Source organism: Lutzomyia longipalpis, chromosome 1 (genome assembly GCF_024334085.1).
Source record: "Lutzomyia longipalpis isolate SR_M1_2022 chromosome 1, ASM2433408v1".
Taxonomy (NCBI): domain Eukaryota; kingdom Metazoa; phylum Arthropoda; class Insecta; order Diptera; family Psychodidae; genus Lutzomyia; species Lutzomyia longipalpis.
The window spans coordinates 36,454,661-36,471,349 of record NC_074707.1 but is presented as its reverse complement, the minus strand read 5'-3'; the positions used below and the strand labels follow the sequence as shown (position 1 = coordinate 36,471,349).

General features: G+C 38.3%; 1 protein-coding gene across 2 annotated transcripts in view; it reads right to left on the bottom strand.

Moving 5' to 3' along the window:
* The window catches only part of LOC129787074 (dedicator of cytokinesis protein 3), a 39,573-nt gene that overhangs the window by 572 nt on the left and 22,312 nt on the right, over positions 1-16,689 (bottom strand). Inside the window, exons 4-10 of one of the 2 annotated variants that reach the window (XM_055822379.1) lie at positions 9,542-9,662; positions 8,828-9,457; positions 6,159-8,312; positions 5,608-5,717; positions 4,995-5,201; positions 4,753-4,927; positions 2,820-4,686 (exon numbers count right to left, since the gene is read on the bottom strand). In XM_055822379.1, coding sequence (XP_055678354.1) covers positions 2,820-4,686; positions 4,753-4,927; positions 4,995-5,201; positions 5,608-5,717; positions 6,159-8,312; positions 8,828-9,457; positions 9,542-9,662 — 5,264 coding nt within the window. Of the gene's footprint in view, positions 1-61; positions 4,687-4,752; positions 4,928-4,994; positions 5,202-5,607; positions 5,718-6,158; positions 8,313-8,827; positions 9,458-9,541; positions 9,663-16,689 lie in introns of those variants that run through there. The other variant, XM_055822380.1, reaches the window with a different exon arrangement.

Sequence of the window (16,689 nt, the reverse complement as noted above, 5' to 3'; positions counted from 1 at the left end):
CTCAAACCCGGCAAAAAAGAAAGAAAAACTCAAGTAAGTTCCTTAAATTTATCATCAAATACATTTTTTTCATTAATTTTATTCTTCATCATTTTATTTTTTGTTCCTCATCCTCCGTTGACTAGTTAATGTTTAAATATCAAATTACATGTAAATGCTTTCCTTTCTTCTCCTCTTCTTCTCTAAATATTACATTCGTATAAATATCCCCACAAAGAGGATGATACTTGAGACAATTTTGATCCTCTGGGAATTTCTTTTTCTGTCTGTTCCTTAAAGTTTTTTTTTATTAGAAAAATTCTCTCAGCAGCTGAGGGTGGGAAACTCCTTAAAATCTTCTTAAAAAACCCGCTCAAAATCAAACATTCAGCGAGATTCAAATTGTGCGCGATTCATGAAAGTTTGATTAACCCTTTAGCGACACGTTTGTGCATCTCTTTCGAGAAACCATTTTTCCCCGTTTCTTGGTCATTGTAGAGAGATGACCTAAAGTTCAAAAGTCTTTTATTCTTTTCAGTTTTTTCTCTTTTTTTTCCCCTTCACAAAATGTATCCTCTTGTCCTCAGCTGCACAAAAAAGTACCAAAAAAAATGAAAAAGATTACAAGCATTAAAATTTACTATGAAAGACGTTTAGAAAAGGATTATGTAGACGCGCGAGACACATAAAAATTGCACAAATGGAGCTTTTCTAATTTTTCTTGTTTCTACAAATTCTACGCACGAAGCAAGTTCACAACAAAACTTCTTCGTTGAAACTACAAAATATTTGGTCTTTTCGATGATGGGTTGCATTCCGCCGCAAAACCATTTTGGAAGTTTCTTGTTGAGTTAAATTATTTTAAGGGAATTAATTATTTTTGTTGTGCTTTCAGGCTGAAGGTTTTTCTTTTAGACTTAATTAAGAACTTTTAACCCTTTTGCGTTCCTTTGGGTTACATGCTAACTGAAATGTGAAACATTTTAACTTCCTGAATTTTAATGAATTAAATTGCGCTTTAAAGTTACAAATGCTTTGAATTTACGATAATAAGGACAAAAAATACATTCTGATTGAGAAATGTCGTCTGAGAACATTAATAGAGTAAATATTGCAATAAAAAGTTCAGATGTTTCAATGTTTCACGTGGACGCCAAAAAGCAATTAACAGCTTTTGACACTTTCAATTGAAACATTTTTTTTTCAAATTCTTAATGAATTTAATTATTTTTTTCAGATTTAAATGATCAAATTCACGCAAAAGAGGTCAAAGAAGATGTTCTGACTGAGAAAAATCCTTTGAAAGCATCCACAGAATTAATATCGTGATAAAAAAGCGTATGTTTCAATGTTTCATGAGGAAGCGAAAGGGTTAAGAACAAAAAAAACCTTCCTACAGTCTAAAATAAAAAATGTTTCAGAAATGTTTTAAAAATAGATTGTCATAATAGGGGAGACCGGGGTAAAAATAGTCAATTTGCGTAAATCCTTATCTGCAGGATTCCCCAAGGGCAAGAAAATTTCCTCGATAGGTCATTCTTATAGAAAATTTCCTGGCCTACAACTTTGTCTCAGACCACTTTTCTCTATCTCCACGGGAAATATGAGTTTTCGAGCTTTTCCTAAACCCTTCCGCTTCTGACTTTTTTTAAACGCGGCGGGTAAATATAGTCACCAGTTGGCTAAATAAAGTCGGTCGAATTTTCCGGCATTTCCAATGATTTTCCACCTGAGAGACTGATAGTAATTGATAGCTAAACTTCTCACCTTTTTATCCGCGACAAGGAATTTCACTTTTATATGCACTAAAACAGAGAATTTTGCGATTTTCTCAAACACGCCATTTTGCAACAAATGAATAGAAAATATGCCAAAAATTTCGATCTCCCATATGATTTACATGGGTTGACCCGATCTACCCCAAGGGGTATGTTTTGATTCAAATAATTGTAGAGAAAAATCATTAAAAGTTATTGAAGAATACACCTTGGCAACATTTTCTGCACTAATCCAGCTAATGAGAAAAATTATCAGATGGGAAAACTGCTGAAGGAAATGTTCGGAAAACGCGTTTTTCTCAATACGCAAAAGTTTGGGAAATGGGCCAAAAATCTATTTTCATTTTAACTCCCAAAGTACTGATCGGATAACCTCCAAATTACTGTCAAAAATTATAGGTTGGTAGGGCTTTGCACCCTAATTTTTTCCGATTTTTCCGATTTATATTTTGGGAGAAATTGGCATTTGAAAATTCCAAAATGACTATTTTTACCCCGGTCTCCCCTACACCGATGAAACATTACCGCGAATGTTTCATGCAATGAAACAGACAATAAATACATTGACGACATTATTTGCATTTTTAATCAAATCTTTCGTTTTAATTCATTTTTTTTTATTTAAAACAAAAAAAAAACACGTAAAAATATAAAATGCTTTTTTTGTCACAAAGGGTTAAAAAAATCTTTCGTTGTTCATTCTTCTCTTCTTCATAAAGTCAAAAACTTCATGAATTTCCTTCAATTTCTTCAAGACTTAAAACTTACCAAAAATAATTTTAAAAAATCTCTCAAAATAAAATTTTCACGATAAAACTAAAAATAAAAATATCTCAGCCTTTTCAATAAAATTAATTAAGACACAAATCACTCATCTTTCGCTTTTTCTTTGTAAAACTTTTATCCTTCAGCCTGAAGCACAGAGCAGGGAAAATTTGGCAGGGAAATTGGCGCATTTGCTTGCTCCTCAAGCAGAGCTTTCACTTCAATATTTATAGATTCTTTGTAAAAGAGATAAATGGAAGGGATTTTTGGTGGGTTTTGGGGGATTCATTCAGTTACCATCGACGGAATTTTCACACGACGCTGAGACGGAATTCTTTGGCACGCAGTAGCCATCGGAATTGGACCCCGTGGAGATCCTCTCGAGGCTATGGTTGGAATTTGAGTTGATGCTGTTTGTTTTCGGGGGAATTGGCGGCGGTACACACACCCCATCGAGACTCCCTGAGCCCACCAAGCCCGCAGCCAGGGACATGAGTTCTGCTGCCTGAATGTTGAGCACTTCGGGGTTGGAGCTTGTTTTGTGATGCCCTCGTACGTGGTACTCCTCGTAGGCATTGAGATTGTTCAGTTGATTGAGATCTGTGCTGCTGGTGGAGATTCCGGAGTCACGATAGTCCACATCGTGATTATTCTGCTCACTCGTGTCCGAATCATCGAGACTGATGTCCACAACGGAGTATTTGTGAGATCGTCGTGGGATATTGGGGGCTTGTTGATCGCACTCGGCGAAGGGAATGGGATTTGAGGCCCTCTTGTCGGGCGTGTAGCCTCTTGGGGGCAATGGTGGTGCATTCGGTGAGCCCAGAGAACTTTTGGCGCCTTCTCTCTTTGGCGGAACTTCGGGACTTTCACTCAAACTCACATATCCAGCGGATTTGGGACGTGCTGGAACAGGTGGAGCGGAGCTGTGAACGCCATTTGTGGTTGCAGGAGTGATTTCGAGTATCCCCAGAGCTTCTCTATTTCCGATATTCACCGGAACTGCTCTTGCACCATCTGCTGGACGTGTGTAGATGTCATCCTGCTCATAAATCCCCGCATGACTATTCCCGAGGCTCATGGCGCGTTTCTCAATTGGCAACGGTGGAAGAGGAGTGTTAACGATACTCTCACTATGCTGACGCTTCAGCTTTCCCAGCCCCGAGAGGCTCTGCTTCATCTGAGAGAATCGCTCAAGGAGTCTCTTGTGCAGTGGCTGCACTGAAGCCGGAGCAAGTTGCCCATGAAGCTCAAGAGCAGTCTCCAACACTTGCACCTGCTCCAAGATGAGACACTTGAGCTTTTGCACATTCGCCACCTGACCCTGCCCCTGGGGGGACTTTGTGAAGCTCTCCGTGAAGAATGCCTCCTGATACTTGCTTATCCCACCCATTACGTTCGCATCAATGATCCCCTGGAGGCGCATTGTGAAGGGATTGATATTCTTCCGGGGATCTGTGCGATATTGCGCCACTAAGTCCCAAAGCTCCTTCCCCACATTACCCATTGTCTCACACGCATACTCCACGGGTGTAACCTCCTGCACCGATCGTGCTGTCACCTCAAACCACCGAAGAATTCCCGGAAGAGGGCTCGCAATGTCCAGGGCTGTCCTCTCAATCCAGAGACTCTTGAACTCATTATCCTTGTCCACGACGCCCTTGTACACGGGCCTATCGTGCTGGAAGCGCGTCACATCATTCACCTGGTAGTACCGCGCAATCTTCTCCGGAACCGGCACCATGGCACTCTTGAGATGCGGATGATCAGCTATTGGACGTACATTGCTTATCTGGATGTACTGCTCCGGGCCGGAGAGAATCGACTGATCCGGTGGGGAATTCTTCGTGAGAATCTGCGCTTGGGGGAATTCCGTCTGGAGGCGCTGCGTGAAAGCCCCAATACGCTCATATTCCAACCCCCTGTAGACAAATTGCTTATTCCGCACGAAAAGTGGGAAACCCATCCCGTAGAAACCAACGCGGAAGTACTCCGGTTCTGGGCGAATTTGTGTGAGAATTTGCTGAAAGAATTTTGCTTCTGTGATGAGAATCTCACTGAGGCGATTGTAGTCAAAGCGACGAGTTTCATAGAGAGTTGCCAGCTCCTTGCAGAGGGGGATTCCCTTCTCCCAGCATTTTCCCTTGTCGAAGAACTCCAGAATCTACGGAGGAAGCAAGAAGAATGTTTATTAGTAAATTCTTTGATTGAATTTAGAAAGAAAATCCACCTCATGGTAGAGATGTTCCTTCCGCTGCCATTCTGGCTGTCCAATGTTGTCCTGCGGGGAGAAAGTCAGCGTCTCCCGATCCCAGCTCAGCATATCAGCGTAGAGTTTCAGCGTGAACCCCGCTTCTGTGTAGTTTTCAGCTTGGATATGTAAATCCAGGAGTTTGTAGATGTACCTGCCACCGAAAAATCAACATTAAACCTCATCCAACATCTTCCAACATCCCACAGGCAGCAACTCACCTCAAATACATCTCCTTCCTGTTAATTTCATTCTTGTAGAAATTCAATAAATTCACCGTGCAGGACATTCTCTTGTCACGATTCTCATCACCCTGCATGACACTCCGGTAGTCAAGGAGACGCTCCAGCAGTCTCGTGACGGAAGTTATAAAAGCCGCTCCGGCTTCCTGCCAAGTGGGTGCCTCCATTTGAACCTTCTCCAGCAGACTGTCAACAAAACAAAGCCCCATTAATTTCCACGCAGACACAGTACTCACAACAGTGAAGAAGAAGCCACCCAAGAATCATTGGCAAATGATCCGCACACGCGTGATTTAGCACAGAAAAGCCCACAAATCTTGGCCAATTCCCAACAACAACAACAAAAAATGTGACACAAAAAGAATTTTTAAAAGAAAAAGAACAAATTGTGAGAAGTCAGAGAGACACAGGAAACTTACACCAAGCTCAGATGCTCCCTTCAAGCGAATCCGCAAGCAAATTATTTGATTTTTTTAGTGGTTCACTTTTATGTACAATGTGATGAATGATTTATGATTTTATGTACAGGATGATCATCTCTGTATAAGAGGAGTCTCATAGGAGGGACAGACATTAATTGTTTTATACTTACATCGTACTGAACAGCTCTCGGTACTCGTCATCCCCTTTATTCTCGCTAATCAGGAGATCTAGCTTGTCAATTAGTTCACTCTCCACAAGACGGAAGGATCCTCGGGAGGCCTAAGTCATGAAAAATCATTAAAACATTTTAATAAAATCTTCTTGGAAGCTACTTGAAGTTTGTACACTTTTCTTCCCGGAACAATTTGATATGTTCCCGGAAAGTGACCTAAGTGGCCGGAAGTTGTGCATTCATCCTGACCATTGCATCAGGAAGTTTCTAAGAGATCTTAGGAACTTCCTTTTCAACACCCGGTTGATCATTGATTTTCTCTTTGGGTCAAAATCTGTCCATTTAGGAAGTCTCCTTTGCAATTGTGTGAAGCACTTTTATAAACTCAGATTTTGACCCCTAGATAACATCAAAGATCAGCCGGGTGTTGAAATGGAAGTTCCTAAGATCCCTTAGAAACTTCCTGATGCAATGAGCAAGATCACTGCACAACTTTCAGCCACTTAGGTCACTTTCCGGGAACATATCAGATTCTCTTCTAAACTCACCTGTTCGCATTGCATCATGTCGTAGAAGACAGTCAGGGTGGCTCTCCGTAGTGCTGGCTCTGGTACGAGTGTCACCTCGAGGAAGGGTCCCACCATTGAGGGGATAAAATGGAGCTTGTGATCCCCAAGCTGTGACCACATGCTGAGAATCTGGAATCCCATTAGAACCCTCATATCTCCATGAGCATGAAGAATCTTCCGCCGCTTTGTCTCATGGTACTGTTCAAGCTGCAGGCAGGGCTGTGTCAGGAAGGTAACAGCTAAGCTGAAGTAAGCCCACCAGAGCTGAGAATCAAACACATTCGGTCCCAAATAGCGATAAACTAGAGGCTTTGCAAATTCCTCCAGTGCCTTCCGAACCACATCATTGGCAGCCATCTTCATGACGAGCCAATCATTGGGGAAAACTTGCCAATCCTGCGTGAGGAGTTCCTTGAAGACAGCTAAGGTACGATGGAGGAAATCCTTCAGCTCCATCGATTCCCCATTCATGCTCAACTCATCCCACAAGTGCTTGTAGTGCACCTCATCCATTTGCTGCAAAATGCCCAGAAGAACTGCCACGAGTGGGGAGAGAACACTCGGAGATCCTTCCATGATGATCATTATTGCTTGCATCAGCATATCCAGGATATTCGTTGACAGAGCATCCAAGTCATGCTGAAGGGTATTTGAGGGCTTTTCCAGCTGTTGCAGCTTCAGTTCATGCGTGTGATTAAGAATCTCTCCGAGAATTTCACTGCAGAGTCGCAGTTCATCCCTCCTGGCCAAGTGGATACGCAGATGCTTGCACGCCACAGTCAGAATCACAGATCGTGATTCATCGTCATGAAATAGTTGTCCCGAAACTAAATCCTTAACTGCCTGCATCTTTGCCTGAATAAGACGTGGCTGAGAATCCCTCGGAACAGCATCCAGCATATTCCGAGCTAAAACTCCCAGCTCCGACGGTGGAAGAGTCCCTTTCAATTGCTCAAGAACAATTCCCGTTGAATGCAGAAGAGCTTCCTGCGTGAGAAGGATAACATCGTACGATGGCACAGAGAGCATACGATTGAGAGCTGTGAACAGGGAATAGAGATCCCTTCTAAAGGATTCCTCATATTGTCCTCCTGTAGCTCTGGAGAATAACTTCCTTGACTGAATTATCAACTTGAAGATATATTCGAGCGATCCGAAGCACTTCTGAATGGGTTCCGGACGTTCAGCTGATGTCATCCACTCAGCTAAGTGCTGAACAGACGTAATGAGTCCTTTGTAGACGAGAGCAGCTGCAAAATGATTCTCAATGTACTCATCAATGACTGGCTTAAAGTGTTGGAATTTGCTGCTCTGCAGGAGGCTGAAGATGCTCACGAGAACGTGGAAAACGAGGCCTGAATGCTCCGTACTGTTGCCCTCTTCATTTGAGAACATCGCAAAGAGAGCATCGAGAACATCCTGCAGGAATTTCACCAACTCCTCATCCCTCAGCCTCAGGACACGTGTCAGGGCGTCCTGAATCTTCTCCGGATGTGTTCGCCACTGAAGCAGGGACAGCAAGTCTGCATTTTGTGTGAGTTTCGTTGAACACAGAAGACTCTTCACGTACAGAGTCTCCTTTGAGCTTCTATGGAATACTGAACTGTTATCCTGCTGTGCCTGCTCATCATTAGCCCAACATGGAAGCTTCAAGTAGCTCGCTGAGAGAAGTTTAGTTGGATCTTCACATTTATAGACGTACAATTCGTGCGTCCCATCAGCCAGGGTTGCCCCACTCGGTTCCATCAGCCGTGCAAAGCTGAATCCAAAGAGTTTCGGATCACTCTTCTCACGCGTTGAGCAATGCCTGAACTCAAAGCGAATATGCGCCATTGAGAACTTCTCAATGGGCACACTTAGCCGGAGGGTTTCATTCCAACATGGCGAATTGTGGTGATAGAGAATCATTGAGCGATACGTATTGTAGGGCTCCATCCCAGAAGCTCCCCACAGGCATTCACTGAGAATCTTCCCCGTTGCATCGTAAACTAGGACCGTTACCTCAATATTCTTGGCCGTACTCTTTCCACCACGCTCAAATTCTCCCCTTTCGAGGGTCAGGAAGAGATCATTTCTCACATCTCCGGGCATTATTACATCCGGGAAGCCCATTTTGCGGGTGATTGTTGTGCCCTTTGGGGACAAACAGATGATAAGAAAAAGGCTCTGAACTTAATCATCAGGAGTCTTTATGACTGAGGAGCATTAAGGACTAAAGGCTTTGAAAGTTCCTCTCTTTAAAATTACTCATTAATTTAAAAGAACTGAATATTATGGTCAGAAAAGAAAAGAATTTATGCAAAGAAGAGAAAACTGCTGGAATCTTAAAAAAAAAACTGAAATTTCTGGAAAGGGACTTCAAAATTTCTGGACCAGTAAAGAAGGAATTGGTTAGTAGTTTTACCCAGGAATTAATCAATCCAGGTTCTTTAGGGAAATATTAATCGGAAAATTGATAACCTAAGAATAAAATAAATCATAACGGCTAGGAATTTGAAGATCTCCTTAATTTTCTAGTTTAGGACAACAAGGATTTCTAGCTTTCTTAAGAATTTCAGACAACAAAAATGTTTTTCTAACTAATTTGACTCATAAAATCAAAATAATTCAACAACATCATATTTTTTTTTAAATGAAAAAATTCTTACCTGGAACAGAAGAGGTTGCTCCAACTTTGCCTGCCCTAGACCACCATGAAGAAGTTTAAGTGACACAACTAGCCCATAGTGATTTTGTCCACTCGCATTGATCGGAGAGAACTTCCCGCTTGCTTTCTTTATAATCAACTCGTGTAGTTGATGGTAGTCCTTCTCTTCGCATTGGAATATCTTGAAACTGAACTCCTTCTCTTCTGGTTCAATTGAATTGTCATACTGCGCTATTTCGCCCAGAGGCAGGACACCCACCCCATAGGGTCGTCTGTAGTTTTGCGATCCCATCAATTTATCACCCTTCTTTATGCTTTCTGAGTGCAGAATCCTCCCAACGCGCATTACATTGGCAACGAGGTAGAGATCAGCACTCAGATCCGAAACCCCGAGATCCGTGAAGACTGTACAATTGCTGTGGAGCTTCTCGATGTAATTTGAGAAGCCATCTTTGGATATTTTGACCAGGAATCGTTCAGAGAGGGCTCTCATACGGGCAGTATTGCCGTCATAGAGGTAAAAGTAAACTTCTGCATCATCCCCAATGCGATGCCCAAAGTCTCGCATGCAGAAGTACAGATGATGGGTGAGGATGGTTTTAGTTGTCTTCCTCCTCAATGTGCCTCGACTCTGCACGTCAAAAGAATTTAAGAAATATCTCTCAAGACGTTAAGAACTACTCTAACAAAAAAAAACAAAGAAATGTCTACTCACAGAAGACGCTTTGGCATTTTCAGCACTATTCACGTGAACATTGTGCAGAGATACAATCCCAATACTGTGCGGATTAACAGCCAATGGTCCAATTCTCGGCACCAAGTCCAGACATAATTTCCTGATTGGATAAAAACATGGAGACAACATTCAACTAAAAATCTTTCCTTCAGCTACCCGTATTAGCATTCAGACAGTGCCTCCGTGGAGCTCTTTAAGATGCATTTACATGGAATCAATCACGAAGATGGAGAAGAATGAGAAGACAGACTCATTGTTCTCTCCTTTCCCTTCAAGGCATTTTGTGTGTGGGATACATAATTTTCTTTCCAAAACCCATCAATGGTTCAATGCTGTGTATGAATTTTATGATTTCTCGAGATGGAGTTTCCGTCAAACTGAGAAATTGTAAAATTTGCATAAGAAAAGACCTCCTCTTGCAGTCTTGGACAATATTCTTCTACCCTCCTTCCGAAGAATGATAAAATGCAAAAGAATTGTGCAGAAATTATGTGAAAATTTGCTAAACAGAGAGTTTCTTACAATATATCTACTTTAAGAGATATTTATAGATAAATTTCCACGCCATTAATTCATGGAATTATCATTCATGTAATTCCCCGAAAGATTATCATAATCCATGTGTAAGGTGCCAGAATTAATTAATTCACCTTTAGCACAGTGAGCCTCTTGCGATTCTCTTGAGTTTGAGAGGAAAACTTTATATCCCTAAGGGTGAAAATTAGAGTTGAAAATTCATTAACTTACAGCTAGTGCCTCGGGTTTTAAGCAATTTAATTTGAGACAAAAATAAACTTTAAATTACCAGTTCAACAATTAATATTACTTTGGTATTCAAAGGTTCTTTTAAATTTAAAATATAATTCTCTTAGTTATCTTAACAAAATTGTATAAAATATGCAAATATTGCACAACCATCTTTAAAATCTCTTGTAATTAGAAGAATATAATCAAGAAGATATTTTTTTTGCAAATTCTCTTTGAATATTCAGTGATCTCTTAAAATAAGAGATTTACGGTAAAACCAATTTTTAAAAAAAGAACGATCCATTTACGGCTTAAATCCATGAGATTACAACTCTCATTTTATTTAAAAGAAAAATCTCCAAAAATCATCTTTTAGATTGATCCCGTTTTAATAAAAAAAAAATCTTCAAATACTTGGATTCTTCTCTTAAAATTAAGAGCTCGTATTGTACGTCGATATAATTTTTTTCTTTAATAAAAAGCAAATCAGTTCTTTAGATTAAAAGTTTTCTAGGTAATATTCAGGAGTTTTACTTATATCCTCCAGATTTATTGCTATTGAAAATAACTTTCAAAAATAAGAGATTTTTTAAGAAAAAAATATTTACCTATGTGGGGACGAATTTAAAAACAATATTTTAAAAATAAATAAATTTTTTGAGCAAATAAAATTTATTTAAATACCGCAAAACTTTAAAAATTCATCAATCTAAATTCATCTCTTAAAATAAGAGTCTTGGCTGCAAATCTATTAATTCTGTCAATTTTACAAAAACCTGTAATCTAAATTATATTTATTTGTCATAAAGTTCATAAATTAGAATTTATATTAATCTTAAAAGCTTGTGGATGCCTCTTTTCGCTTTTAGTTAAACACTCCAACAACCAAAAATCCATAAAAATCGACATTTGTGCTTCCCCAAAACAGGTCTCTCTCTATCTCTTTTAGCATTAATCATAAATTTCACGCGAACATTCAATAATTTCGCGAAACTTATCAACTCTGATTGGATTGTGTCGTGCTGTGTGTGACTACACGGCAGAGCTGCTAAAAGGCAGGGCAAGTGAGGTTTTGATCGCGTCTCGAGCTCACATTGAATTTCTCCATCTCACTTCCTGGGCGCTTTGTCCCGCAGGTCAGAATGAGATGCGGCCCCGTTTGGAATTCAAATAAGACAAAAGCACCCAAAGCCCCACAAGAGAGTTCAAGACAGTTTTCTTGAACACTCAGCGGTGCACGCGGGAATGAGCGAGAGAGCGCGCGCAAAGAGGTGAATCCGTTCCGGTGAGTCTCTTCATCATCGTCGTCGTCTACATAAATTGGCCTGTGTGGCGTTGTTCCCATCCGCGATGAAACATCTTCGCGCTGGAAGAGCAAACCTCTCGCATTGCTCTTCCTCTGACCCATCCTCTGCACACACTTTTATGTTTTATGCCTTTGCCGTTTGTTTGAGAAACTCGTTCCTGAGAAGTGATCTTACATTTTTTTTTTTGTTGTGCTTCCAAACTCATGCACTGGAAAGTAAACCTCCATATCCGAATCTCTGTGTGCGAGAAATGGTTGAGGAGGCATTTAACGCGCTCCAGGTATAAAAATCTTCTAAACCACACAGGTAAAAGACATTTCTCATCATCTTGCTCTGACTCACGTAAGTCTTTCGTGTTGTCTTCCTTCATATTTCTCTTCCTCTGTGGCCTCTTGTGGATCACAGTTCAAGAAGAATTTATTTCATTGCCTTCTTATTTACAACGTTATATGGCAAAAGAGAATATGGCCAGCAGGAGGTGCACACAAGTGAAGAAAAATCTCTCGCATTTTACGTGTAATTCGGAATGAGAGAAGAAATCTCCAACATATACGCAAGAGATTTCCAAGCACGTCACTAACAGAAAAAAAAGAAAGATTAAACCTCACCAGTAGCTGGGGCCCAGCTACTGATTTACACCATTCAAATATAAATCCACGTGTTGCTTTTCTTTAAATCACACACACGGACATCAATTTGCGGAATTTATACCTTCTTGACCTGACTTATTTTTTTCTTGTCATTTGCAAAAGCCCCTCACGAGACTTTTAAATTCTTATCTTAACATTAAAACAGATAACAGAGCATAATTCACATTCTATGCGAGGTCAAAGAAATTCGGGAGTTGTTTTGTTTTTTTCTTCTTCCTCCACTCTGGCATCTGGAAGTACTTAATTATGAGTCAGAGAACGAAGAAGAAGAAAAGATTAGACAGAAACTTTATCATGGGGAAGATCATAAGAAAGGGAAACAACAGTGGCTTTTACGGAAGAATTAGTGATTCATTGAACTTGTATTTAAGCCTCCGCATTGAGAAAATTCTCTTTATACTTGGTTGACCACAAGAATGTCCAATTTAGATGTGTTAGAACTACGAGGTGAGTGATTAAGAGAATGATTGAGATTATTAGGTGCATGTTTTCAAATATTTCTTTGTGTGAAATTCGATAGTTTTATTTGTTTTAGTTAACTTGGAAAATATGAAAGAGTACAAGTTGGACTACTTTTTGTTCTCAGTAACACGGGAATGAGAGAATTATATTTTTCTTATTAATATTTTATTCTAAATACTTCTTTTTTCCATAAACTCCACGTAAACATGAAAGAATTTTAAAACAATTCTTCAGTAAGCGAAACAAAATACGAGGTTAGAGGAATAATTTGTTTGCAGGAATTTATTTTTAGGAAAATCATAAAAAATTCTTATGCAGAATTCTATAAGAACTCAGATCGGAAATAATTCTATACAGAATAAAGGAAATTAACCAGAAAATTAAAGAAGAAGTTTTAAAACCGATTACATTCCGAAAAAAATTGAATAAATCAATAGAACTTTATGGTTAAACGATAAAAGAATTCTTGAGACTTTTTAATTTAACAAAACGAGAAAAACTTTAGAAAGCACGAAACAATCATAAGGATTCAAGAATCTAAGAAAAGAATTCACGAGACAGGTTATCAGATTCCTAAATCTAATTTATTTTAACTTGAAAAAAAAATCAAGAGAATCTGCCTAAGAATTAAATTCTTGATAACTTAAGAATTATTCTGCCCTAAGAAATGTCCCTAACAAAAGAAAACATCAAGATTCTATAAAAAATATTATAAGATTTTATGAAAACAATTAAAGAAAAGCTTCATAGCCTTATTGTAAGAATAGTTAAGCTCTAACTCTCATAATTTCCAAACTTCCTAGCAATGATTTCAGATGAAAAAAAAGCTTTTCAATTCTAAAATTAACTTTCTTATCTCAAAAGCATTTTCAGAACTTTCTTTGGAAATCTCTCGTCAATAAAATGATTTAATCTTCTGCACTCAACGCAAGTGTAAAATTATGTGGAAACAGCTAACAAAGTTTCAAGTGTTTTCTTGATTAGCATTATAAAGAAATTGTTGCAAAAAAGTCCCGGTGATAAGAACGAAGGACAGGACAGCACTGCGTAAAAAAAATTAAACTGAACCATTTTTCCTTCTTTCTTTCAATTTAGATCTTTTCCTTGATGTCAAAAATCACTTTTCAACATTTTCAAATTTATTTTTAATTTATTCTAAATTCATTAAACCTTTCAGATTCCGGAAGAGGTACGTAGAAAGTCATATTTCCTCCTGATTTTCACTGACTCTCCAAAAATCACTGAAAAAATTTATTCAAAATTTGCCACAGGGATGATCACATGACTTTTTGGCACAGAGAGAATGCAGCAAATCAACTTTCACAGAAATTTGAAAATTCACAGGAAAACCGCAACATAAGCAGCAAAAATTTAATGTTACCCCGACACATTGCAGAAGTGAAATAACAGAAGAAAAGCTCAAATCAGGAGGGAGCAATGCTACGAATTTATCTCCCATTGACATACATAGACGGAAGACTGATAAGATTGCGAGAGACTTTTCTACACGTTCTCTATTATCAATTTTGTAGAAAGAATAATATTGCTATCAAGTACAAAAGCATCGCGTGGAGTGAGTCACAGAAGAAGTAAAAATAAAGTGCAACAGTTCTCTTTCACTCTAATGCAGACTGATTTGATTAATAAGTGCAGAAAAGTCTGTAGGTCAGATTGCAATTCCCGCATTAAATTAAAAACCCAAATTGAATCATCGAAATAATGCATGAATTTGCATTAAAATTGCTTAAATTCATTTAGCTCCAGCACGGCACAGCGAAGGAAGTAAATTAAACCCATTCATGGCAGTTTAGAAAATTGAACCAACCATGAAAATCTCTCGCAGATGGAAATTATTTTGTCGATTTATTTAAAAATATTTTTTTCCAATTAGATGCAATCAAGGGAATAATTTATTTGCAATGAAAAAATATTTGTGGTTCCCGTATATACATAGAGATAAACCTACATAATAAATAAAGAACAGATTTATCGCTGATTTCCCTTTTAAGCCCACACTTTTGAGGGGAAAAATTTATTTTATTTTATCAAATTCACACGCTAACCACCAGAGTGGAAAACCAAAACCAAATAATTTCAATAACAAACTTTGTGAAGTGAATAAAATAAAAAAAAAACTTTACAAAAAAGGCGTAACATTTTTCCACTCATCAATGGAGAGCAATTCAGGGACATTTCAAAGCAAATACAATGATTAATGATTCGTGGAGGTAAAATTTGATGATGAAATACGAAATTTGTTATCTCTCTGCGTAGGTGGCAAGCAATAGAACAATTCTCCTCTAAAAGGCTTTAAATTATGAGAGCTTTTTAAAAGCTTTTGATGTTGATTTTGTGGTTTGAGCTTTTTATATTTTTTTCTATAAATAATTTGTTTAATATTTTAAAAGAGAATAAAAAGTCAATTTTAATAAAGATAATTTAAGCGTTCTAATTGAGCGTCTTAAGACTACCAGGCGTCTCCATTGCAATTCTTTAAACTTTTAAATACAAAGAACTTTTAGATACTAAACTATATTAAAAAATTCTTTACTTTCAATTCAATTCTTTATTTTAAATTTATTTTTTTATCAAAACGTATCAAACAATTCTTTTCATTTAAAACAAAAAAAAACTTCTGTATTATAACAATAAAATTAATGAAAAATCATAATTTTATATTCAAGATATGTACATAGATAAGGATTGCGTCACCCAGCATGGCTGCTTAATGAACCGGCGAAATATCAATGCACCGCACTCGTTGCAGCATAAATAATTTTGTAGTCAAGCCACAGCAGCAAAAATGGTTTGCCTTGTACCACATTGAGATTTTTAATTTCTTTCTTTTTTTCACCTTTTAGATTCATTCTCACCGCCATTCTTTTTCGCTGTGTGACAACGGACAAGAAATGGATACATTCTACCTTTAACCAAAAAAGGAAGAGAAAAAGCCAACAAAGTTGCGAATTTTTTATCTTGTGCAAAAGTGAAGCACCCAAGAAAAGAGGAATGCGTGAGGTACATGGAGGGAGGGAGGACATGTGAAGAAAAAGTCAAGAAAGCATTCTCGGTCTTGTTGCACACTCACAATGGTGGAGAACAGGTTTGGCAAGGAACCCAACTCCCTCGGCCATATATCCAACGAGAACATTCCACTTTTAGAGACTTTGCGAATTGCGAATTTTTCTTCATTTTTTTTTTTTTTGCACAAACCAATCGCTTGATGCAAAATACCTGTTTTGTGCCGGGGAGCTTTTTTGTGTTTAAACACCTCAATATGGGAAGCCCAGTGGATTCATTAATCATTTAAGTCTGGGGATCAATTTAGTATGTGATACCCGATCCGTGATGTTTCTCCATGCGAGTCATTAAACCTCTTTTTCATCGCGAGAAAGGATTTTTGGGTATTTAACTTTGAGCATTTTGCCAAAGTAAATTCATTGAGATTTCAGATGCGAAAAGATCTCATTTTCTGGGGAAACTACAGATCCCATAAGAAGATCATGTGCGCGATCATTGAGAAAAAGCGAAGGTAAGAGAAATTTCAGCACTAAAGTGCAACCTTTGGAGTCTGTGTGCTAATTCGTAAAATCTCAAACACCTTAAGTTTCTCAAGCATATACATCATAATTCCCAACTAAAGCTTGATCTTTTTTGTTGCTGCTATATAGTCAGCGATCGCGCGACAATAAAACTTTTTACTCCGAATCAGAAAGATATAGAATCGTTTGAAGAATATTTCTGATCGTTTGAGCACATAAAAGGCAATTATATTTATCGTAATAAAATAATTTTACCCACATATGGCAAAGGTGATCGCAGTGATCATGCATTGATCTAGCGTTTTTGCTTGCGATCACACACGATCACACCGTTCCAAGATCATTCAAAGTAAATTTGTTGGAGAGTTTATTTAGTATTTTGGTATTTGAGGTAGATTGATGGTGATTTTATAAGAGAG